A 26,576-nucleotide genomic window follows, 5' to 3' on the forward strand; every position below is an offset into this window, starting at 1 on the left:
TTCCTTCTTTTACTATAGTCACAAGATCAAAAAGTGGTATTTCAAAACCCACATCTTTTCCTGATCATGTTTTACATCATTTTATTACTCATCCACTTCCTACTGCTTTTTCATCTTTACTCCAAACTCCTTCTGCTCCAACAAGTTTTAAAACTGCTATTCAAATACCTGATTGGCAAGTTTCTATGAAAGATGAAAATGAGGCACTGCAAAGAAATGGTACATGGGATTTAGTTGATCCAGAACCACACATAAATATTTTAGGTTGTAAATGGGTATACATGGTTAAATTTAATTTAGATGGTACTGTCGATAAATTAAAATCTAGATTGGTGGCACAAGGTTATAATCAGTAGGATGGTATAGACTATGGTGGAACATTTAGGCCTGTAGTTAAGTCAACAAAAGTCAGAGTTGTTTTGTGTATTGTTGTTAATAAGGACTGGCCAATAAGGCAATTGGATGTGTCTAATGCATTTTTGCATGGTGATTTAACTGAAAATGTATACATGAAGCAGCCACCTGGATTTTTCAGTAAAGAATTTCCTCATAAAGTTTGTCATTTAAAGAAAAGCTTGTATGGACTGAAACAAGCACCAAGAGCTTGGTTTCAAAAATTTAGTTCTGCTTTGATTTCTTTTGGATTTGTTAGAACTGTGTCAGATTTCTCTATGTTTGTTTATTTTACTGGATCAGAAATGATGGTGCTCTTATTATATGTTGATGACATTATATTAACTGGTTCATCAAATGCTCTTCTTGATAAATTGGTTCAGTTTTTGGGTTCATCTTTTGCAATGAAGCAATAAGGTGATTTGCACTATTTCTTAGGCCTATAAGCTATAAGAACATCAGATGCTATTAAGCTGACACAGAAGAAATACACAATTGAGTTGTTATCCAAGGATAAAATGACAGAATGTAATCCATGCACTACTCCTGTGGCTAAAGGTCCTATAATTTCAATTACAGATGGTACTCTTTTGGCAGATGTTTCAGAATATAGGACTATAGTAGGAATGCTTCATTGTTCTGGAACAACTAAACTTTATCTTTTGAAGATATACTATAATTGACTGATTACCCTTTCTAATTCCATGTCATTGTGTTCTTAACATGTTTTTCCTAGCAAGATACCGAGTTCTAAAGCTAGTATGCAAGAAATCCCATATCCCTTTTGAAGTGCCAAGACCAAGAACATCACCACTAATAGTTTCAGTAAATGTTGCTTTAAGACATGTGGAAACAAACCTGTCTAAATTTCTCCAATAAACCCATGGTGGATTAATGGTTTCAACCCCATCAACAATTAACTTTTGTGGTGCTTCAACTAACTCACCATTAACATATCTAAAAAGATCGGTGGAGATCAAAACTCCTTCAAATTGGTCACGCCATACTAAGTAATCGATCCATCTAATTTCATGGGCACAAAATTGGTGATGTTGTTAAAAGGTAGAGAACTAGAACTACCAGTTCCAACGGAAGTCGACATAATTCCTTGATTTGAAAATTTTTCTTGATGCAGATTTTGAATTACTAAGTTGTTGTTGTTTTTCTTGCTGTTGTTGTTAAATTGGGTGTTATGAATTTTCCGTTTATTTGTATGATTTCCAGATCCTGTTGAGACCATAAAATTTTGATTGAAACCCTAAAAAGAACTTGGGAGAAACTTATTGAATGATTATTACCCAGAAGCTAAAAATTGTTGAGCTTAAGTTTGATGAGGATCGATTACCAGTCTGATACCATGAGAATTGATATACTTCTCATGATATTGAAGAATGTTTTCAGAGAAGAAATAGATGAGAGAAAACAATTATTGTTGTATTGAATGTGTAAGAAGAATACAAGATAATCTCCTACAGAAGTTATTCAAACATATTTAATGTGCCTTAGACAAAGACAATTTGACCTCTATAGTCAAAGTCAATTGAATTGACTTGACTTTAACAATACTGAATATTCCTAATAATAACCTCCAACAACAACCATCTCCATTGATTCATAACCCAGGTACATCTCCCATCGTCTACAACCACAAAATGAATACCAATGACCACCGTTGTTTCTCCTTCGCTGTTAACCAACTCCATTATTTTATCGTTACTGGTTTCTTGAGCAGCAACTAATCGACCCCAACTCCATCATCTTCTATGTTGCTGATTATATCGAGATGAAATCACAACTACAAGTTCCATTCTCTTACATTAACAGCACCACAACGTCATCATCATTGCCTTTTAATTAATCTCAGTAGCATCATCATCACTTCCATGTTCTTCCATCGAGCAACAGACTCCTCCTCGATCTCCATTTCAGATGCAAGCAGAGACCACATATTCCTCCATTTTCCATAAACCAATCATCACTCCCATGACATCATTCTCGTAAACTCCCATCAATAATGGCAACAACCATTCACAGCTCCACCGTAACCATGAACTGGTCGTATGGGTTGCATGGGAAAGATGATGGCGCCCGGAGTAACAATACAAGGCGCCTTTATAATACAATAATACCCTTGTCAGTCTTGGAGACTTGACAGACTAACTTTGAACCTTGGTTGCCCCAAATAATTCAAGCGAGTGCCTTTAAAAAATTTGTACTTCATCGCAACTTTGCTTTGCTTCAAACACCCATAAAATCTTCATGCTACATCGGATTGACCTCATTATTTTGCCGTTTTTGTCTTTTCGTACTCTTCGAGATGATAACAAGAACTCCTAGAGTTGAACGAGTTACATATGGTCTTTGGCCCTTCTCCGCTTGCGGATAACTTCTTTTATTGCACAATAAAGTGCAAATTCGCTTTTTTTTGATGATTCACCTAGCAAAACATAAATAAGACAAAACAAACGTAACACACAAATAATTTACAAGAAAATAGCAAATACTAGCATGGAATCGACACTAAATATATGAAAAATATGCACTTAACCATTAACATCTGATTTTGTTTAGAGTTTGCGAACTATTTTCTCTTGTTCGTGAATTGTGCAATTTTAGACAAGCTATGTTGACACCAAGAGTACTGGCGTTCGTGAACCATGTCTTTCATTTTGAAAAATGTAAGAAATTTCGACTTTGCTGAACTGTAACTTGCTTCAGTGATTCACGAACTGTTTGGTTAAATCTTGAGCTTATAGTACACGGTCCTTATTGACAAAAATGTGTATACATCATTCTTCTTTGTATTACAAAGCAAATTTCACACACGTTTATTGTTTTCCATTGTTGGTACGATGCTATTGTGAGTAAGTTAATTATTTCCCTAATTGTGTAAAATCTGAACTTTAAAAGCATATTTTTTTTGGAAGTAATTGGTTACCATTCTTATGGCTTATATCAAGGAAAAGAAACTATATTGCTAGAATATTCCAAACTATGAAAACTAGTTTACTTGAGACCATAGTAAAAAAGCGGGTTTAAACATAATTGAGATTACTTGGGATCAAGATAATTCGTAAACATGGAACTAGTTCAGGAACTTATTTATAAATGCATGTAATCATTGCTTGAACTTTAAGTAAATTAACTTTATTCATAATCAGAAACAGAGGATTCTATGCAACTAAGATTCTCAATCCCTGTAGTTGTTACTCCAAGATTCATCCTCCATAAACCTAGGTTTCCTCAGGAAATATAATTAGGTAATGAGTTTTAAAGTCTTCACTAGGGATTTTTAAAGCCCGGTCAGATTAACTTTTACGTAATAGATTTTTGTTATCCAAAATCTTATCTTGATCATCGTTGTTCTTGTTTATTTTAAAGGTTACACTCTTTGTTGTATGGATATTCAATGACAATATTGAAAAGGAACGAGTAATAAGTGCACCCCCAACTTTTTCATTTGTGAAAATGTGTTGTCAATCATTATAGAATCTATGTTAGGACACGTAAGTTTGTACTCAAGATTTTAAGACGAGAAATCCATATGATGATTAAGTGATATACAAATCTACAAGATCGACCTAATATGTACTTAAACCTTCAAGATATAAGTTCAATCAAGAGAATGTCTTTTATGATATGTATTTAAAGATCCAAGTTCAACAAAGAAAATCTTATAATATCTTTACAATCAAGATAAAAAAATATATAGGTTGATTAACATTCTACTTATAATTATCTCGATTATAATGATAACATAATATAAAGTGGAAAACAAATAGCAAAAGACACTACAAATTTTGTTAACGATGAAAGTTGCAATATAGCAATAAACCCGCGAGACCTCATCCAGTTTGAGCATCTTAATGTACTAAGCTGATACAAAAACTAAGATATTATTAGACTTCGGACTGGAATGTAGTTGAGACCTAATCAACCCTCCGGGCAAACCAGCTTCAGTCATGCTCCTTGATTCCCTTGGATATCGCAAGATCATATGCACTTGATTCCCTTAGATGACGTACTTTACATACCTATACGTTGTTCCATATTTTTTCATGAAGATTTCTACCCTACATCCAACATCAGATATGTTATAATCAAAGTAATGATTTTTATTTTTTTTGCATTCATGAATCTCCAGTTAAAAAAGATATCAAGCAAGCCTCAACAATTAGGGTAACTTACTCTATTCAAAAATTATAGAGATATCTAACTAATTCCACCTCACAAGGTCTATCTAAATCAAGTTTATATGTTACTCTTATGGAACTACAAGATCAAAGACGAATAACTTCTTGTAGTTTCTATCAATATTATTCCTCAATCGGTAGTTCCTGAATGGTCGTATAGCATAAAATATAAACCTTTAAGATATACAAGAACTATGATGATCAAGATAAGACTCCATAAAAATATAAAAGATAGTATGACCGGACTTCTTGATTACCATTGAAGTATTCTAAGTCGTAAACCTAATTGTTAGAGCACTGCTCGATTGAACCCACAAGTTTTGCTATCTCAAGCTTGTTGTCAATGTTAGATGAACAAAAATGTATCTTGATTTCTACTTTACAAATCAAGTCTCGAATTAGGTATAAAATTGGTAGTTGAGTATCAGACATCACCCTCGAAGACTGAAGATCGACGAGAAAATGTGGAGAACTTCATCAACAAGGTATGTGAAGAATGAACCATTCTATTTACTCACAAGCTTTACCATTCTATCTTTTTGAGATTATGTTGTATGACTTCTAGTAGATTAATTGCAAGAAGAAATTTTGAGTCAAGTTTATCTTGTTAAACATCTCGAAATATGATTTAAACAATGGACGTTCATTGGTCCTTAGTAATATTAATTCGAAATAATTTATTGTTCAAGAATTAACTTTTTGGATCATTTGAAAATTGCCCAAGTAATGATTTTATCATTTGGGGAGGTTTCGAACATCACAAAGATAAATTCAGAACTTCTATAATTTTGTCTCAGGGTAGGTTGGGTAACAATCTCGCAAACCATAGATATATGACTTTCTGGAATACTATAAGGTTTGCGAACTTTACCAACCCGGTTAACGAACCATGGTGATCTGAATTGGTGAAACTCTAACGGTTGGCGAAACTAGTTCACGAACCGTAGTGCTATGAGTTCACGAGTCATTAACGGTTGGCAAACCCGTTTCACGAAATGTAGTACCCGGATTCATGAATCCTTGGATTTTTAGCAGAGGCTCAAAGACTTATTTTTTAAATATGTTCAACATTGCTATGAATCTAATAGACACCTCTAAGACATCTATGATCATTAAAACACTTTTTGCACGTGCATCAAGATTAAATTCTTAAATGTTTAAATGAACACGATATTTCTTATTAGTTCGAACGACATACTTTCCAAGAAATATCATTATACACGGTTCACGTACCTAGACCACTATGTATGTTCTTCTATGTGATTTCAAGAAAAACTTCTCACATGCTTACTGGAAACACTAATTTAGAGTTTCGTCTAAAAATTTAAATGTTTGCTTGAATATCAAGTTATCTTATCTTGAATTCTAATCAACCCTCAGCCTTGAACATCTACAAATAGAGACACTCACTCAACTAGGAAAATCAATCCCTGGCACTTTGTTTGGTCGTCAATTGCTAGATCGTCATCTGTTGAACTAGAATTTCTCTGAGAAACATAATTAGGTCTACGACTTAAAGACTTCACTTGGGGATTCTTGAATCCATGTCCGACTATTTTTACCTTGATAGTTCGTGTATCTTGATCTTTATTTTCTTGTTATCGAGGTTCTCGTAATCTCTTTCAAGTAAGATAAATAGAAATCACAAAGTTCTCTCCGTCTCAGACTTTTTAATTCCTAAAAATAGATATCTAAAAACTATTGATTAGTTTGCTAGATTTTTCTATGGAATATTAATTGACACGTTTTAGACAATGATGTTTATTATCATTTCGGTGTAGTACGTGTCAATTTCTTCGGATATCCTACCATCTGTTTGGAAGCCAAGCAAACTGATTATTTGAGGTGATTTTCAGTCAAAAAGTTTAATTTAATCAAAGTTTTATTTCATCGAGCCGAAACTTGAAACCTGAACATTATTAGGTTTATTTTTGTGCTTCAACTCCAAGAATACTCCTAAGAAGTAGCAGAATACTTCATCGTTGTGAGCAACATGATTAGTAGTCCTTCGCGGGAGAATACTGCAAAATCCAATGTTGTGCAAGTGTTGGATCTTATGTATAATTATAACTATGTTATTTTATTTGTTTGAAAAAAACCTTAAGCTATAGGTGCTTGTTTGTGCACATTGCAATCTGCATTCAATCACTCATTCCCCAAAAGAAATTATTGTATGCATGAGATTTTATGATATTGCATTCATTAGTTATAGTTCTGATAAGCATCAAGAAGCATTAGAAACATAATTAACGAACACAAAGATCTCCGAATATAATTGAGGCGACCGACCGGAGGGCCCGGAGGGAGGGAGTCCCTTTTATGGCCAATCTTTTGTAAGATGACGCCTAACAAAAATGTGCAATTTGATAAAAAGATTGGAAATTGTTACCGTTAAAGAACCGAAAATTCCCTCCCTTCTAATCCAATTATTAGAACTCCTTATGTATCTTATTTTCACGGATATAATTGGCAAGTAAACTAGAATATGATATATCCAAAAATTTGTGGGTTGGAATTTTACAAATTTTATCTTGTTGGAAAGATTTTAAAAAGATCTACATAATGAGTACAAACAACAATATCTAGTTTAGAGTTTTTAAGAAAAATTCAGAGGTGTTTATACTTTTAGACAGAATCAAGTAAACCACCACAAAGGATGCGTAACACACTATGCAACCATATTTTGGTTTATGCATCAATTAATTTTCCGCTGCAACTGATAGAATGATGTATATTCCTAAAAGTATCGTCACTTCAATAAAACAAAGATGTATAACGCGTTATGCAACCAACGATCTTTCACTTTTCTTCGGCCATCCCTCCCCATTGTGACATCGGTGTTCTAGTAATTATACAAACAATATACACATCATTTTGGGAAATGATTATTGACAGGGGAAAAGCTTGTTTTAGATTCACCCTAAAATTGGTTTCCCCTCTAATAAATGTGATTTCCCCCTAACAATTACCATAAATTTTCAACGCAGTAAATGGGCTATATAGCCAAAAGGGTACTTTTTCTGGGTCAAATGACCAAAAGAATCTTTTAATGGGGAGAGACGTTACTACTATTTTGTAACCGTCACGATCTTCTTTTCTCCCACATAAAAAATCACGATCTCTCTCTTTTGAAAAGAAACCACCAACGTTCGTCATCTTCTCAATATCAGTAACAACAACTTCCTCCACCGTCTCCCCACCATCAACACTACCTGAAAACGTTATCATCCACTGTTTCCTCACCATCATTACTAGCAGAAGTTGGTTATCATCCATCGTCTCCTTACTAACATCAACAACAACTTCCTCAACCGTCTCCCCACCATCAACACTACCAGAAATTGGTTTCATCCACCGTCTGTAAAACACCATCAAATAGGGTTTCATCAACACTACCAGAGAGGTTTCATCTACCAGAGAATTAGGGTTTCTATCATTTCAGTGTATTGGAAGAGTTAGGGTTTCAATTGATCCATATAATGTCTCCTAAAACTAGTAAGTTTTCAAACCCTAACTCTGTTTTCTTCTTATTTTCAGAATTGCATGATTAATTTGTTGAATTGGTTGTTCTTATTTTCATTTCAGTAGATTAATGTGTTGAATTGCTTGTTTTATTTTCATTTCAATTAGTATGTTTTAGATGAAATTGGTTTGTATCTGGTTATTTAAGTATTTTCAATGTTAAATTGATTGAAGTGAATTTGGGTGAATTTGGTTTTCAACTGGGTATCTAAATTGTTTCAGCAGGTTTAAAGCAGGATGAAACTGGTTTCATCCGTTGTTAATCTGCAGTGTATATTGTTTTAGCAGATTAAAGCTGGATGAAAACAATTTCATTCAGGTTTAAAGATACATCTGCAGTGAACATGAGACTACTGTTGTGGATTTTGGTCATAATTTTAACAAGATTTAATTTGGTTGTTGTATGAAATTGTATGTTATGGATTGCATCTGGTTATGTATTGGATTGATTGCATGAAATTGGTTTGCATTTGATTACATAATAGGCATAATCGAAGTGATGCTCAGCAGGTGTTTGAAACTGGTTTTCATCTAACTTTTAGTTAGGATGTAACTGGTTTGCATCTACTGGTGGTCTTAAATTTAATGATTATGTGACTAATAACATCATACTGTAATGGAGTATTTAGGACATAGACTAAATTCAGATGATGGATGAAATCTGTATAGTTAGGATGTAGACAATATGAGTTGATTCATTTTGGAAAAACTAAACTATACATCTCAGTTTAAGTTAGGATGTAACTGGGTAAACACGATAGAATCTGTGTAGTTTTTTGTTACTGGGTAAACAAGATGAAACTGAACTAATCACAGCATTAATATGTGTAGTTCTTTGTTCTGGTTAGTTCTTTGTTCTAGATATAATTGATTTATTATGTTATATTCATGGATGAGATTATTGTCAGACAAGCCAAACAATAGTTTGTATGTTATATTCATGGATGTAACTGGGTTTCATCTAATACCTGCAGAAACTGGTTTTCACCTAGCATTAAAGATGGGATATAATTGAGTTTCATCCATATGATTTAACTAGTTTTATCCAAATTGTTGCAGGAAGCAGCAGCAAGAAGAGTAAGAAGAGTGTTAGAGCTGAAAGAATAACCAAGAATAAGCATGATGTGAACGTGGGTGGTGAATCAATCACAAGGAATATGGATGATGTGGATGCCGCAATTGTTGAACACAAGTCAGAGAAAATGGAAGGAAAGAAAACGTTCCGATCAAACATGAAACCGATAGTTGAAGTTTTGGGTTCACTGCAATTTACTGAAAGACAAGAGGTTGTATTAAGGAAGACTAAGTTTTGGAACTTTATTGAGGCGATCAAACAAGGAAAAGTGGGCAAGGTCGAACGTAGCAAAGCTCCAAGGGCGTTAGAGTTCATCATAAGAATTTTTGACCCGAATGAGTTGGCATTCAAGATTGGTGATCAAGTTTTCAAGACCGATGCAAACCATCATGCTGTTGTTTTCAAAATGCAGAGAATACGTATGATTGAAGAAGATAATAAACTTTATGGACCAAAAGAAGACCCTAGTTTGAAAACTTCTGAATTTAACACAAAGTACTTTCTGGAGCCAAAGAGAAGGGATGATGAGAAGAAAAGGGAAGGTGAAAAGAAGAAAGATGGAGCCAAAGAGAATAAAAGGAAAGAGAAGAATACTGGGGACAAATTGGATAAGAAATACATCACTAAAGGAATAAAGACTGTTATTAATCAAGGAGGCAAAGAAGAAGACTTGGCGATACTTTTGTTGTTGTTCATGTTCTGTACAGTCTTCTTCATAAACACCGGAGGTATGTATATCCACTACAAGAATTTGAACTGCCTATAGTCAATCGACACCATTAACAGAGTCTCGTGGATGGATCTCATCCATGAACATCTAATGCAAAGCGTTAAAGCCGTACACAAGACACCTTACTCTATCAATGGTTGCAGCTTCTATTTTCCGATGAGTATCATCTTCCATCTTTTAAATATATTTTTTCTTACATTAAATGAATCATGTGGTGAGTATCATCTTCTATCTTTTGTTGTTGCAGTTATGGATTTTTGGGCAAATGAAAGACAATGATGCATGGCCAAGGTTAGCAAGATGGGACTTGTATAAAGTATCTTGCAAAATTGAGGGGAAGCTTGAAACTCTTTCAAGCAATCAGGTAAAAATCTATCCCTATTATAACTAGATGAAACCAGTTACATCTTATGTTGATTTAGTTTAGATTCATTTTTAAAAATCTATCCCTATTATAACTGGATAAAACCAGTTACATCTTATGTTATTAATGGATGAAAACCATAAAACCAAGTTACATCCTGTGTTATCTGTGGATGAAACCCAGTTACATCATGTGTTATCATATGATGAAATCATTCACATCCTGTGTTAACTGAAATGTAAAATATATTTATATGTGTTTGCAGGTTGATGATTTTGTTGGCAGCTGGAGTGAAGAGAAGAAACAGTTATGCTTGTTTAATGAGGAAAAATAAAACAAAGATGAAGATGATGTTTCCAAGTTGAAGAATGAACTAGATGAGAAGGACAACATTATCCGTCACTTTAATGCCGAGTTGGGAGCAAGGAATGCTGAGTTGGAAGCAAAGGATGTTGAGTCTGATGCAAAGGATAAGATAATCTCGGACTTGCAAAGTCAAGTGGAAGCCTTGAAAGCGCAACTCAAGCCTTAGCCGGAAACTCCCAAGCTTCACCTCTTGATATTGTTGTTCACTCTACAACTGAGAACTTTTTCAATCTTAAAATCACTCAAGAGATAAATAAACCAGCGGAGGGTGATGTTCCTGAAGACGCTAGCAAGGCAGGTGAAACCAGTGGAGTCGTAAATCAAGATGCTGACAATATTCCTGAAGCACAAATTGTAGCAGCAGAACCTCCAGCAGAAATCATCGAAGAAGAAATTGTCGCAGTAGAACCTCTGGCAGTTATGAATCAGATTGGATCGATTGAGAAAAACGTGAAGCATACATATAAAAGGACTAGAAAGAATTATGGTTCGGACTTTGTAACAGCTGAGGATGAGCGTGCAGAGAAGAAGAAGGAAGATAAGTTGAAGAAGTTAACGAAGAACAACAAGTTGTGGAAAAATTACTTGAGTAACAGAGAAAGAGAAGCTGAAGAAAAGTTAATAAAAGAGTACTTTGGAATTGGAAATATAAGGTACGTACACGCATTCTTTCGTTGTTTTTTTTCTTTTCATTCTACCGCAAGCGTTTTTGTAAAAGGACTGCTAAGTTTAAAATATGATGTAACTGGTTTCATCCAGTTAAAAAATGAAACCCATGTGCTTGTCTGAAATTGGCTGAACTTGTTTAAATGCAGCGACTGCGTTTGCAAAAGCAATATAGGTGTATGTATTACTGGAGAACACATCCAGCAACTTGTTTTCAATCAACCATTGGTGAACACTATTATGGAGTTCAAAATCACAAAATGGAGACAAATGTTTGAACCTGGCGGTGATACCAAAGGATACTTCAAGTCGATCTTTCTCAACGCGCTTGCATGGATAAAACCTGATATAAACATTTGAATCCTACATTTTAAAATGAATGAACTAAGGTCTGCAAATTTTTTTCAGCTTGATGTCATTGCTTGCGGGAGATGAGTTGAAGGCGGCAGAGATGATAAATGCTGAACGAGAGAATATTGATGTCGATACGCATCACTTGTTCACCCCGATGGTGAACGTGAATGAACATTTCACATTGCTTCACCGTGACATCCATGACAGATCTTGGACACACTACAACTCACTCCTTGGTTCTTCAAACTATTTATACGACGCTAAAATAATGGCGCAAAGAGTAAGTCAGCTTCTTAACCTTCGTCTTGAAAGTACTAGTATGGATGACATTGATGTGGTCGTGAAATCGGATTGTCACAACATGGCGAAAGGTAGGTCGTTAACTCTTTGAACTGAAATTATAACATACAAACTGAAACGAAGTTTGAACTGACATCACATTTTCATTTGTCTTGCAGTCCCGATTCTTTAGTGTATGTTATCTACTTCATGGAATGGGCAATGACAAACGGTTACTCCTTTAAAGACAAAGATACTGTAGGAGAGGAGACGAGCGCAAAACGAATCGATCTCGCATATGAAATCCTCAGTGATGAGAATAATTGCTGGAAAGATTAATGTATTTAGGTTGTTTAGAATTTTTTTATCAATGTAGTTCATTAGGAAATACTTTTTTTTTGTTGAACTATGTCTTCGCGTACATTTATGAATTTGCAGGTTAATTAAATACGAATTTCTTTTCTGAAAATTGCATGCACTTCAATTTTCTGATAGTTTGAATATAATGTTCAGATGGAATATGCAGGATGAAACCAGAAATGATTACATTTTTTTGTCATAATATACAGGATGTAACTGGTTTCATCCTGTATAAAACTATTCTCAGAGTTGCAGGTTGAATTTTTGTTTTTTGTCAGAATGTAACCAGGCTAGGATGAAACTGGTTACATCCTAGCCTGTATAAAACTATTTTCAGAGTGTGCAGGTTGAATTTTTTTTTTTTGTCAGAATGTGAAGGATGAAACCAGTTTCACCCTGGCCAAAAATCTCATTTTTTTCCAAAATAGGCAGGATGAAACTGGTTACATCCTGTACAATTAAATTTGAATCTTCGCAATCATTCAAATTTTACAGTGAAAACTGAAGGGAATGTACAATTTAAAAAACAACAGAAGACTATACAATATATACTATAAACTGAAGAGAAATACTTGAAAAAATAATTCCACAAGATATGTTTTTATGAGACAAAAAAACAATTCAAGGTAAATACTAGTTGCAAAAATATAATTCCAGGTAAATAAGTCTTAAATGTGCAATAAGAGGCTGCAGAGAAGAATAAACTAATAAAAAATAAACTAATGAGTCTTAAGACGCTGCACAGAAGAAAGAAGATGTTCTTAATCAGCTTCTTAACGTTGCTTTTTTGCGGGAGGATAAGGACATGTCGTCTTATTATAACGTGCCTGAGTATGGCAGTTACCGCATGTAATTGGTCTCTTGAAACTTGCGCTACCAGTGTTAGGAATCCACTTCGTCTTCGGCCTACCAGGTTTTTTTCCTAAGACAGTTGGTGGGTACACGAGCTGTCCAGTAGCAACATCAATATGCTTGTCGTGATCGGGAATGGGCTTGATAGGACGATCATACGAATCACGGAAGCTTAGAATGCTGAAATACGGATTAATGTACTCGTAAACATTGATGTTAGCTGAAACCATACACGCAATAGCGTGATCTCAAGGGAACTGCTCCGTAAACCAAACCCTACAACTGCAGGAAAACTTCGCAATATTAACAGCAAAAGTGTACTTGTCGGCCTATACTTCCCACTCCATGTCACCAGACTTGGTTATTATACACTGAGCACCAACACAAATGGAAGCCTGCACCTTTTTCTCTAGCCTGGGTCAAATGAATCCTTTATACTTCGCCCCCTTCGACTTCCTTTTACTCATCTGATCCATTATCTCAAGTTTAATCCAGTTAACTAGTGTTGGAATAGGCACACCTTCACATTCCTAATCCAAAAACTGAATGACTCTGCAATGTTTGAACACATGTCGCCATAACGAAAACCTTCACAATGTGCATTGGACCAACATTCCACTGGAAGTTCACTCAATAATTTGTGAAGACCATCACATCCCATATCTTTTAACTTTTGCATACCTTCATGAAATCCTTAATGCGTTGATGAATAGAAATGTTGTTTGAACAAATCCATTGCAGCACCATGCTCTCCCTTTTTATTATTGGTCTTGCTGCGGACATTGTTCTTCAAATGCTGGTAACACCAACCATGATGGAAAGTTGGAAAAACATCAGAATCCCTTGGATCAAACCCTCATGGCGATCCGAAATAATAGTTAGTACACGAGGACCCAAGATAGATTTTCATTTCTCCAAGAACCAATGTCAATTGTCAATAGTTTCACTTGAAACGATATCGTATGCCACATGAAATATTCCTACATAAACAAAACAAACAAAAAATAAATAAAAATCATTAAACTGATTGAAACTGCTATTGTACAGAATGAAAACCAGTTTCATTCTCTAATCTGACTTCACCGATTAAGGATGAAACTGGTTTCATCTATAATCTGACATCAAAACAAGTTCTGAATTTCTTTCAAATTTATAATTTGACATCAAAAATGAATCTAAACTAGAAGACATACCATTATTTGCATTTTTCGCGGTAGCCGCCATAAGACAACCTCTAAATTTTTCAGTTAGGAAAGTAACATCCAAGAACAATACCGGGTGATAATACTCGAAACCCGAGATGTAAGCATCAAAGTCTAAGAACAAACACTTAAACTCGTCCACTTCAATAACTAAATCAGCCCGACTTCCTGGATCGTTTTTCTTCACGGCTTCACACCACCAAACCAAGTCAGTGTATGATTTAGTGTCCTCGCCATACAATTCCTTGAAACATAATTCTCTCCCGGCATGCGCCTGATCATAGCTCAATGTTAACCCATAATCACTTTTAAAACCATTAAAAATATCCCTGCATTTCTTGTTGGGATTCTGTTTGATCTGGTCAAATATTGAGCTATTGACAAGTTCGCGCGTAACTGGGTCATCCTTTGTTCCGTCACTATAACCAGCACAACATGTATGTTCACCATTATAGATTTTGAGGAATAAATGACCCTTCACATTGGAAGTCTTCGGAGCTTCATGGGACTTCCAGTCGCATTTCAATTTCTCCTTGTGAAAACATTCCACCGTATACCGTTCTGGATTGCTCTTGATGACTCTAACCTTGCGACCAAAAAAATGGTTATATTTCTCAACAACAAGACTAGCTTCATCTCGTCCTCCATAAAAATCTTGACCAACACCTTTTATAATAAACTCCCATTCACCTGTCTTGCAAGATCTTTTAACTGACATCTTTTCATTGAATGTACGTTCTTGAGACATGGGGATATCTTGAGATGAGGCAAGTTCTTGAGAGGAAGGAATAAGTGACTGATCTGAGCTATTGTCTTTACCTAAAAGCAACCCCGTCATTGTAGGTTTACGAGTAGCTTTACTGCTATTCGGAAGATGACGAGGAATAACCAACTGATATGTGCTAGGGTCTGATGCTAAACGAAACTCGCTCATTGTAGGTTCACGAACAAAACCAGGAACACGAAGAGGAACACGTTCAAATAAACGAAGCTCCAAGAAAGACAACTGCTTAACAATACACAATGATAAGAAAGACTAAAGCTTCACATCACTGTCAACAACATTGCTTCTCCCCTCATGGTCAAATACAAACTGAATTGAGTCCGTGAAATGTTATTCCAATAAGAACAAACATGCGACTTCAACTCATCAACTGTTGACTTCACATTAACATGGTATGGACATGCATCAGTATCCCGGATAACCACACAAAGAAAATGAGACCATCTACAAGGAATATATAAACAACATTTATGAATCTGGATGTATTCAATTGAAAATAAAAAACAAAGACAAAAACCAAATTAAACAAACAGGTTGACTAAAAATAAAGGAAAATAAATCAACTAGCCTAGCCTTCACCATCAGGTGCATTCACTATTGGTGTAAGACGAGCTAAACTATTACACTAACCTAGTAGTTATAATAGTTCATTCGAGGATTCCAGACATCGTGCTGAGTTCGTAGAATTGTGACACTCATACTCATCATACCAGTTAGAGCTTTCTTCTATGCAAAAAAAGTAAGCCAATGCAGTGACTGATGCTAGGACAATTCCTTACCCACAAAAGCAGTACATAAAAAATAATAATTCAGTTCACATCAAAATTGAACAGACAAACTAATCACTGGAAATTCTAATATGAAACTGATCTCAGGAAACTAAATACATGATGATATTATACCAAATTGAATACAATAACATAAGAAACACACATGATGATATTATACCAATTCAGTTCACATCCAAACAATGAAAAACTAAAATCCTTAACTTTCAGGTAATCAATTTGGTTTGCATCTGTGTATACTGCATTGAAAAAAAGATTATTACCCTAGAAAACATGATTCGAGACATAACAAATAATATCATCACGTTTATAAGCACCAACTAAACCCAAACTTGGTTATTAGTAAAACCCTGGATAATCGAAATCAACAACTAAAACCAAAAGTTAACAAAAATCCCATAATAAAAATTGATAGAGAAACTTCAAAATCGACAAACACAGAAACGCGTTACAACAATTAGACAAAAACCAAACCAAAATTGGATCAGTTGAAACTTCAAACTTGCTGATTTGATGATATTAGATGATTTGAAAGTAGAGTATTATAAACTTTGATTCAACAATCGTTAATCACCATGATTGAGCTCCCAGATCTGAAAAGAAGCTTGCAGGTGAGGAGAGAAAAAAAAGAAACGAAGCTCAGCTCGTTATTTTGCTTCACGAAGAGAAGAGAAAAAAAAATATGTTTAAAAAACGTTGTTTAAAAGGTTGAGGGTTATTTTAGGTAGGACACATTTTTTTTTCTTTTTTCCTGGGTGAAATATCCAAATTGGCTAATTGAACAATATTTTTCCAATTTTTGTCCATGTAAACAGTATCAAAAGGTAGAAATCTATTTCATCCAAGAATTATTGCTTTTGATCTTTTTAACCAATTTAGTGTTTTCAATGACACACTGAATCTCTTATATAATTGTGAGATTTGCAATTCAATAAATAAACAAATTTCCCCATTCTCTCATCAACAATTACAGCTAAATTTTTTTTATCATCAGGGAAACTAACTTGCTGAAACAATGTATATATGTCCAAGCTGTCCTCGGTTACCTGAGTTCAATGTTCATCTACTCATCTCTGTCCACTGTTAGGTCACCAAAATCGCTCCCAACAAGATTTTTCATCTTCAAAAAGACCTCATTACCCTTACTAAATCACCTACTCCTCCATTTTAACGCTCAACAAAAGCTATGTTCGCGGTTCTTCTTTTCTAAAATAGTACTCTCTCCGTTCCCTTTTAATAGGCTGGTTTTGTTTTTGGAGAAAATTAAGAAAATTAAGTGAACTAATCATTGAAAGTGGTCTTCATGACACTTGTCAATAAAAGAAGTGAAGTGCAATGGTCCCCACGACACTTGTTAGCAAAAGAAATAAAGTGAAATGGTCCCGTGACACTTGTCATCAAAAAAAGTTAAGAGAAAAGTAGTCCCATAAAACTAAAATAATATTTGACTTCCCAATTAGAAAACAAGCCTATTTTTTTGAAACATTTATTTATAGAAACCAGACTATTAAAAAGGAATGGAGTGAGTGAGTATCTAATTCCTTGGATAAATCTACTACCATATAATATCGTATACACAGAATCTCATATACATCCACCTCTGATTCAATCCAATTCATCCAAAAACACAAACCCCTCATCATCTCCACGTGCGTTTATAACCCTTAGAGCGTCCACAGTGGTGCGAGTATAACCAAAGACCAAAGACTAAAAAAAAAATATCAAATTTGGGTTTAGTCCGTCATGTGGCGTAGGGTGAAAAGAGTATATTTGGTCGCGCGTTGATAAACATTACGCCTAGGATCAGGCGTTGGTAAAGATAACGCCCGAGTGGGGCGTTGGTAAAGATAACGCGCGAGTGGGGCGTTGGTATAGTATACGCTTCAGAAACAAAAAAAAAATAAAAAAAAATGGGGCGGAGGTATAAAGCCCGCCCCATGCAAGTTTCATAAATTGTGAAAGTGGGGCGTTAAGTATATGAACGCCCCATTTCGCGCGTTGTCTTTACCAACGCCCCATCGGGCGTACATTATATCAACGCCCCGTTTCAGGCGTACATTATATCAACGCCCCTTGTGTAGCGGACATTATATCAACGCCCGATGAATGGCAGAGATTATATCAACGCCCGATGTGTAGCGGAGATTATATCAACGCCCGACTATATTTGGATTTGGTCTTGATCGCAGACCAAATTTGGTCTGGATTTTACTCTTTGATCAAATTTTGATCGATGGTCCGTCCCACTACGCCAACCCACTCGACTGAAAATTTGGGTTTACTCGTCCATTGCAGTTGCTCTTACTCACCATAACTATTAGTGGTTCCTATGGTACTGAATCAACTTGCTTTTATTACCGTTCTTACAGCAAGTACAATAACGGCCGAATATTTCTGTAATTAATTTAAAGGATTTTTTAGTCATTAAACCAATCACGTGCTACTCTAATTTCTTTTAAAACAGTGGCGCGAAACCAATCTAATCTCCCGCGCCTTTCTCCCTCCATACAGCGATTCCATCCTTTATTTCTTCCCCCCTCCTCCTTCATTTCCCAATCTCTCTCTCTCCCCCAAAGATATCCCCACCGTCCGGAACCCTAAAAAAACCAAAAAAATGGAAAAAAACCAAAACAACCAACACCAGCAATCCCAAATCCACCACCACTACTACCAACCACAAAGTCCACTCTCAATGGCGACAACACCAATGAGTTATTCCGATCTAAGAAGAGCAAAGAGAAGAGGAAATTATATGTGTGGTAGATGTGGACAACCTAAAAAAGGGCATTCTTGTAATATTAGTATCACTGATACTACTAGTAGCAATAATAATAATGGGAACACTAGTGGTGGTGGTGGTGCTGGTAATACAGTAGCAGTAACGGTAGCAACACCATCAACAGCTGATTCATCGATTTTCTCAACACCTTTGCATCAACGAAATCCACCTCCTTTTCATCTCCGCCGTGCTCTTTCTTTCGATGATGTTGTCGATGATAATGAATCTGGATCTGATGATAATCATAAAGATTTTGAAAATGAGGTTGAAGTCAATCACCATCCTCACCATCTGAAGTATCCTCATCCTCATCAGCCGCAGCAGCAAAATCAGAAGTATTATCACCATCATAAGACTCCGCAGCTGGAGCAGAAGCATCAAGTTGTTGTACACGTACCTATAACGGTGGTAAAAGAATTTAGGAATGTTGGATTTCCTGGAGGGAGTTGTCTATGGGAGATTTTGCGTAGATTGCCTCCGCCAGCTCTACTATCGGCAGCCAAAGTATGTAAAGGTTGGAGAGATTGTTCGACGAAGATTTGGAAATCGGCAGAAGAACTTAGACTTAGGGTTCCTGTCAGAGCTAAAGTTTGGTTTATTGGATCTGTTTTGCAGAAATGTACTGGGTTACTTAGATTATCTCTTACTATGCAAAGGTTTGATTTCTATTTATCTCGGTTTCATCTATTGATTTTCGGCGGTGAAAGTGTTTTGGGTGTTTAATCGAGGGTTTTGATTCTGTGATGCAGTGATGTTGATTCGACGATGTTTGCTTGCATAGCGTTTTCATGTCCTAATTTACAATCGATGGAGATTCGCACAACGGATAAGGCGATTAATAGAATTACTGGGTAAATATCAACTGTATATAATCAATTTCCCTTTTCCCTTTTCATTTGGAAACTTGGATTTTTCTTTATTGTTAAACTGGATCTTAGGATCTGTATGTTTACAGGATCTTTTGTGTTTGTCCATGTTATTTAGATAGTTTTAGATCGTAACATTTTTGGTTGAGAGTTTGATTGGTTAGTCTAATTTGACTTTGATCTGTTCGTCTGTGATGCGTAGTCCATACCACTAATTTCCTTTAGTGGGTTTCCATTGTATCTATTATTATTATGTATTGTCTGACGAGTAACTAGTTCCCCTTTTTGAGCGGACCTCATTAGTATGAAATCCTTGAATTCTGAAACAGGAAATTTTATCATTTTAAAGTTTTCATTTTGGTTGTATATCAGGGATGAATTGAGTCGTTTTGCTGCTGATAAGAGGTTTCTCACGAGCCTTAAGATTGAAGGGTGTTCCAACTTGGGTTCTCTTACACTGTCATCTTCAAGTCTATCAATACTCTGGATTTCAGATCTTTATTGTCTTTCTAAGATGGTAAATTCCCTCTGCCCCTACAAGCTTTGTTTTTCTTTCCGGTGGCATTTCAACTCCATCCTATACGTTCTCTAGTCTTTCTTGAATAATGGATTACTTCGATAAAAAAGTTTCTGTACATTATTTTTAGGTTTTCAACTGCCCCAATTTGAAGGAACTTTCTCTTGATTTTGCTCGCCAAGAAAATGATTCTACCGATGTTACCACCATGGTGGATTCTTTGGGAAGGACTTGCCCGAACTTACAAAACATTCATATTGCATCCCTCAGATTGTCTCATGCTACTGTACTTGCATTGACTGCTGCAAATATGAGGTTTGTCATTGCTCAATGTAGTATCTTAAGTAACTGCTATGTTGAAGTATACTCTCAATTAACATTATGTGTCTTTGTTATGTAGCTATTTGCGTATGCTCTCGCTTATACTTGGTTCAGGAATCACAGATGCATCTGTGGCATCTATTACGTCAACCTATCCAGATCTCGAATTGCTCGACCTAAGCGGGTAGGTTCTCATACTTGGTCCCAGCTGCCATTAATAGATCTTGAAAGGACTCACTAAATGTTAGTGCTCAATGATTTTGGTGTCGCACATGTAAACTGTTCATCATGGTAGTTTATGAGTTGTTTGGGATGTAGAATTGAGTATATATTGGCCACTGATGATTGCCTAAACTGTGATACTCCTCTAAACCAGTGTTTGTCTAAAGATTCTTAATAAGAGTGTCTGAATGATGTATTAATGGGGCAATTCTTCTAGATTTGAAGGTTTGAAATACTCAACTTTTGGTTTCAGGTCAAGCATCAGCGACGGTGGCATTGGGATGATCTGCAATGAGTTACCTGAGTCTCTATGTAGACTCCTACTTGCCCTTTGCCCTAATATTACATCAAGTAAATTTTTACAACCTTACTAAAATTCTTTATTTAATCTGCCGAAGTGAACAGTTTTTCACCAGCTTCTATCTGCTCATCTGTTTGCCGGATTAGGTGGGATTCAATTTGCCGCAGCTCGATTACCCCATCTTGAACTTATGGACTGTGGAATGACGTTATGTGATCCCAAACATGAAGACGTGAATGCTAATAAAGTCTCAATCAAGGAATACAAAGATGGTAAATCCAACTGCTCACTGAAACCTTTGAACATCAAGCCAAACGTTATGAACCAGAAGCTGATTATCAAACATGCAAGTCTGAAGAAGCTTAGTCTCTGGGGTTGTTCTGGTTTAGATGTAAGCTCAACTTTACAGACTACAAAGATTTAGGCTTCTTCTATTTGGTTTCTGACTCTGTTAAAATACACATGCAGGCTCTTTATCTGAACTGTCCTGCGCTTAATGATCTCAATCTAACTTCTTGTACAAACTTACAACCAGGTATTTGATTTGACCTTTTCGTTATAAATATCCAGCACTTCATTGACCGAGAATCTGATTGAGGGTGTTTTCATGTTGTTTGCAGAGAGATTGTTGCTTCAGTGTCCTAGTCTTGAAAGTGTGCATGCTTCTGGATGCAAAGAAACTTTGGTGGGAGCAATTCAGAGCCAGGTAACTGATATTGCCTTGCCGTGTTATAAATGCTTCTGCTTTTCTCTCCAATGTGGCCGAGGTCAATAGTTTAGTTTATTTTTTTCCATCTTACTATTTTATGTCAGTATAGTTGAGCAAATCACCCATAAGAATGACCCGCTTTACTACTAATACGAAAGAGTGCACATTTGTACATAAGAAAATTTATTTCCTGCCAGCCACCCCGAAGGATCGTTATATCTGAAGTATGCCTGTAGTCTCCGCACCAGTGTACAAATTTGGAAATAGAGATGTTTCCCATTGGTTAAGGCGTATATCAAATGGTTTCATATCCTGCAAAGTTTCATCACTTCATGTAGTATAGGTTGGAAAAAAATGGATATTATTCTAGTTTTGTTGTAGTGTTTCGCTGATGAGACCATAATGACAGGTGAACTTCTCTTCCCAATTTAATTTCTAACATCCAAATCCACCTTAAATTATCTCTTGCAGGTCTGCAATGATTTTGCCTCTTTAGATGATCTCTTCCCATGCAAGCGCATGGCTGATGGTTCCAAGAGGGTTCGAGTTCCAAACTTTCTCGACCCACAGGTACTACAATACTCACTTAAGCCGACTTGTTGGCTGTTTTTACAAACTTGTGCTGATTATAATCTTGTTCCCAAAATCCTTCATCTGATCCTGCAGGCACCCGAGCTTGAGAAGAAAAAGAAAGTCCGGCGGCAGCAATGTTCGGTGCATGTTAAGTAGTTGATTTATTTCTTTAGTTTGAAGGGTTTGAGCCTTTTCTAAAATAACCCCTCACATGTTTGTAAACTAGCAAATATAGCTGTGATGGGTTGATGGTGATGTCTTAGTAGAAATAAAATGTACTTAATCCTTGCCATACACCACAGACCAATCAGGATATTATGATTGTCAAGATTGAACACATATAGGGACATTAGGTAATTTTGATGATGTCTAGGGCTGGAAAGAAAGCCTTTAGTGCAAGGTTTTTTCTCCCTACAATAAGTGATCTTATTTGATCTTCTCTATTTTTATGTAATACTTCTATTTCTCCCTTCTGACTGTAAAATTAAATTGTGGTACCAAATTTTTAGAGCAGACTTATTAAAACTGAAGATCTGTAGTTCGTGTGATATAATGTTTCCTAATACAAACAATTGTTAGTAAATTTACAGGTTCAAGTTTTCTTATTCAAGTTATTGTTTCTTCAATGTTTCAGTGTTGCCAAACTGTTTTAGCATATTTATAAAACTAGAGAGTGAGTATGATAACAGGATCGCTCCTCTTTACCTTAAAGGCTAGTGTCTCTACTATGTTACAGCGCTCGAATAAAGATTTTCGATGCCTAGGAATTAGATGGGTAATCATATTCCTAAAATGAATTCCAAGAAATGGATACCTTGATAACAAAATAGTGTTTGGTTGGATTAATTGAAACATATAACATTACTTATATATTGAAAGAGGTTTTTGTACCTGTTAGATTTTCAATGCCCAGGAATTAGATGGGTAATCATACTCCTAGAATTGAATTCCCAGAAATGGATTCCTTGATAACAAAATCGAATTTTGGTGGATCAATTGAAACATATAACATTACTTATATATTGAAGGAGGTCTGTTCAACTAAATTCAATGTAAAGATTTTGTATTTGTTTTTTCTTAGTTCTTGTTTTTTATCAAACGTGTATCCTCAACAACTAATAGTAGTGGAGGTGGAAGAGGAAAATCGGATGGAAGCAGAGGCAGAGTTGGTGGTGGAAGAGAATCAGGTGCCTCATCGATATTATGTTAATACCCAAAAATTACTCTTAGGTAAAACAATGTACTGTCGGAGTACTTTCTTTAGGTTCGAAAATCAAAATCGTACAAAACGAGCCTAAACCAGGAAATTGGCCGTTCATGTTTTGCTTCGGTTACAAAGAGAGAAGATGGGTTGATCTTAGGGGAAGGAAAGCAAAGAAAGTTGAGCAAATCATCAGTGATTGAATTGTAGAGTGTGAGGTTGTCGACCTATGAAAGAAGCAGAGCTTGAGAATGATAAGCTTGTTCTGTCTTCTGAATAGACAAAATGGTCTATTTATAGTCGTAATGAACACTCACTATTCCCTCGTAAGTAGTGGAGATCGTAGAGAGATTGAAATATGGAAATATTGAAGATAATGGTATGGTTATACCCGTCATGCTAGGGAGGTTTCTAGCAATCCGTAAGCCACCACTCTATTACTTTACCACTTCCTTTAACCGCTCATAACTATTACCACTACCTGTTACTTTCTTATCATGGGGAGTTGCCATGCCGCATGTTGTTGTAAACCACCAGACCATTTCCCATGAATAATTCCCACATGTAATGTGTTTTGATTTCTCGTAGGAATTAGTAAAGTCATGGATTGTCTCTTGTCTTGTCCAGGTTGCCACGATGTACCTGACTGAGTAGTAGCCTAAGCTAGCCAGACTTTGTCTAAGTGACATAGATTAAAGAGACAACTCAGCTTCAAGGTTATGTGTGATTAATAAAATTTTTGACGTAAGATGGCATTGCAAACAGGCCCACAGCCACTTAATATGCTCATGGCCTATTTGTGGCATGTTAGTAGTATATTCATGGCATATGGCGTGTTTGTGGCATATCTGATTATGCTAGCCATAATAATACGCGAAGGTGCCATAGCAATAGCCATGGCCTGGGATGCACGTCCAATTTGGCCAAGGCTGGAAGTTGGCCAAGGTGGCTTGGGAAGTTTGCTGGCACGGGGCACCAAATCGATAGCTAGCCAAGTCGTAGTGCGGGGAACAACCTAGTTAATATCCATCCAAGTCGTGGCGCGGGGCACGACCTAGTTAATAGCCAGCCAAATCGTGGCGTGAGGCACGACCTAGATATCCAAGTGGGGCACGACCGAGTTGGCTAAGTTGTGGGATGCTAGTTGGCTCGTGGCTGTGGCCACAATCTTTGGTGGGACGCAACTGGTGGCCATGGACACGACCATTAGCTTAGCGAATAGATTGGTGGCCATCGCCACAACCATTGGCCTTACGAAGAGATTGGTGGCCATGGACACAAACATTGGCTTAGCCGAAGAGATTAGTGGCCATGGGCACGACCATTGACTTAGCCGAGATATTAGTGGCCATAACCACTGCCATTGGCTTAGCCAAGAGATTAGTGGTCATGGCCAGACTATAAGACATGACCATATTGGCCTGGCTATGGATCACGACCAGGTTATCCTAGATATGTGGTGCGACTATGCCGGCCTGGCTATGGAGCGCGACCATGTTGGCGCTGACACTCTGTTTGTAACTTACAGAGCATATTCGAGGAATTGCTGTGGAAGTTCTGCGACTCAAAGTGATGTTCAATGTAATTTCGTACTAAATAGTATGCTTCTAATAGTACTTTTATTCAAAATGGCATAGTAGTTTATTCTAAATATTTTATAATTTATACTATCAGTGTACACTGATGAATACATGATAATTCATATGGCCGTACATAAGATAATGATAGTTTAACCGAGTGATTCTCTAAAATCTTACAAACATATTCAAAGCCAGTGTGGCCATTAGCTGGATACGTATTCTCAATTCTCTTGCGGAATATGATGTAGAAGTATGAATCATAATTTTGATGCCGGGTCAGAAATTCACACATATTCATAAACATATATAGAATACCGAGAGTTCAGTTGGGTGAAGCCCTAATACATATAGAATTGTAAATATGTTTCTATAGGTTCAGAGACGATTTTACAAGTTTTTCCCTTGTCAAAAAACCACCATCAACACATTACCATCGTTACCGTATTCATATTCATCATCATCTTCGTCACAGTCGTCATCATATTCATTGTAGGACAACGAACAACTACCTATTGATCATATATTATGCGGGCAATAAATTCCATCTCCACAACCACCACATGCACCCTTACAACCACCAGAGTCTCCCACATTATTGTATCCAAAAATCCCAATGCAACCACCGCCACCACCATTATGAAGAAGAAAAGAGAGAGACGAGAGACGGATAACCCAGTCGATAAAACAAATGAACCTCTTGAAATTAAAATCCTAGGTGTCCCTTCTTGTAGGTGTGCAGTAAAACCCAAAGTACACCCAAAGAACAATCCTAAGAATATTATCAAGATTACCAGTCAAGTATATTAGATTGAAATTCACGAGTGAACAAGCAAAGTAAATGACTCAGACGATTTACGTGGTTCGATGTTAAAACCTACGTCCACGAGACTAATTTCACTGGATGATGATTACGACTCTTAGTAAAGCACGTGACATCTCTTAGACTTTCACTCTATGAACCCTAAACTTCATTGCCTGCAATAGGACAACAGAAGCCATGCATGTTGCCAAAATGTTCTTTAGAGATCTTTATCGAATGCATGGGTAACCATCCTCCATTATTTCATATTGGGATACATTTTTCTTGATACATTTTTGGCGAAGTTTATGAAAGTTTTTGCGAACCAGTTTGAACTTCAATATTGCACACCATCCGCAACAGACGGAAAAACATAAATTGTCACCATTCAATGGATAATCTCCCGTGAAGTTTGGTTTTTTCTAACACTAATACATGGGACCAATAATTTTTTTCGGCATTAGAGTTTTCCCCAGTCTAAAATTTGAATAAGTTCTCAGCAAGAGCTACCAAAGTGTACGACAAAATTCAAAATATTCATGTTGCTGTGCACATGAGACTTGTTGAGATTAATGCGAATCATAAAGTTACAACATACCGAACTCGTCAGTTACTTGAGTTTGATCTTGGTGATCATGTTTGGTATGTCTTTACTAAGAATGGTTTCCCTTCCGTGGAGTACAACAAGATATTCCCTTGCAAGAAATGACCCTTAGAAGTGTTGGAAAAGAAATATTCAAATGCCTACCGTGTTCGATTCCCAACTCTTCAATGTGGATA

General features: G+C 36.2%; 1 protein-coding gene across 1 annotated transcript; it reads left to right on the plus strand.

The window, feature by feature from the left end:
• Positions 1 to 18,504: 18,504 nt before the first annotated feature.
• On the plus strand, positions 18,505 to 22,774 carry LOC113350005 (F-box/LRR-repeat protein 17-like). The gene is made up of 11 exons (XM_026594061.1): positions 18,505 to 19,363; positions 19,457 to 19,558; positions 19,946 to 20,090; positions 20,221 to 20,405; positions 20,491 to 20,595; positions 20,887 to 20,984; positions 21,081 to 21,325; positions 21,403 to 21,469; positions 21,555 to 21,640; positions 22,115 to 22,213; positions 22,310 to 22,774. The coding sequence occupies exons 1-11, from the start codon at positions 18,543 to 18,545 to the stop codon at positions 22,370 to 22,372; spliced, it is 2,016 nt and encodes a 671-aa protein (XP_026449846.1). The 5' UTR covers positions 18,505 to 18,542; the 3' UTR covers positions 22,373 to 22,774.
• The last annotated feature ends 3,802 nt before the right edge of the window (positions 22,775 to 26,576 follow it).

The sequence above is a fragment of the Papaver somniferum genome, chromosome 2 (assembly GCF_003573695.1).
Source record: "Papaver somniferum cultivar HN1 chromosome 2, ASM357369v1, whole genome shotgun sequence".
Classification (NCBI taxonomy): Eukaryota; Viridiplantae; Streptophyta; class Magnoliopsida; order Ranunculales; family Papaveraceae; genus Papaver; species Papaver somniferum.

Coding starts and splice junctions, on each gene's coding strand:
- LOC113350005 (XM_026594061.1), top strand. CDS start 18,543: ATGGAAAAAAACCAAAACAACCAACACCAGCAATCCCAAATCCACCAC. Junction 19,559..19,945: donor GCGATTAATAGAATTACTGG/GTAAATATCAAC, acceptor GTTGTATATCAG/GGATGAATTGAGTCGTTTTG. Junction 21,641..22,114: donor TGGGAGCAATTCAGAGCCAG/GTAACTGATATT, acceptor TATCTCTTGCAG/GTCTGCAATGATTTTGCCTC.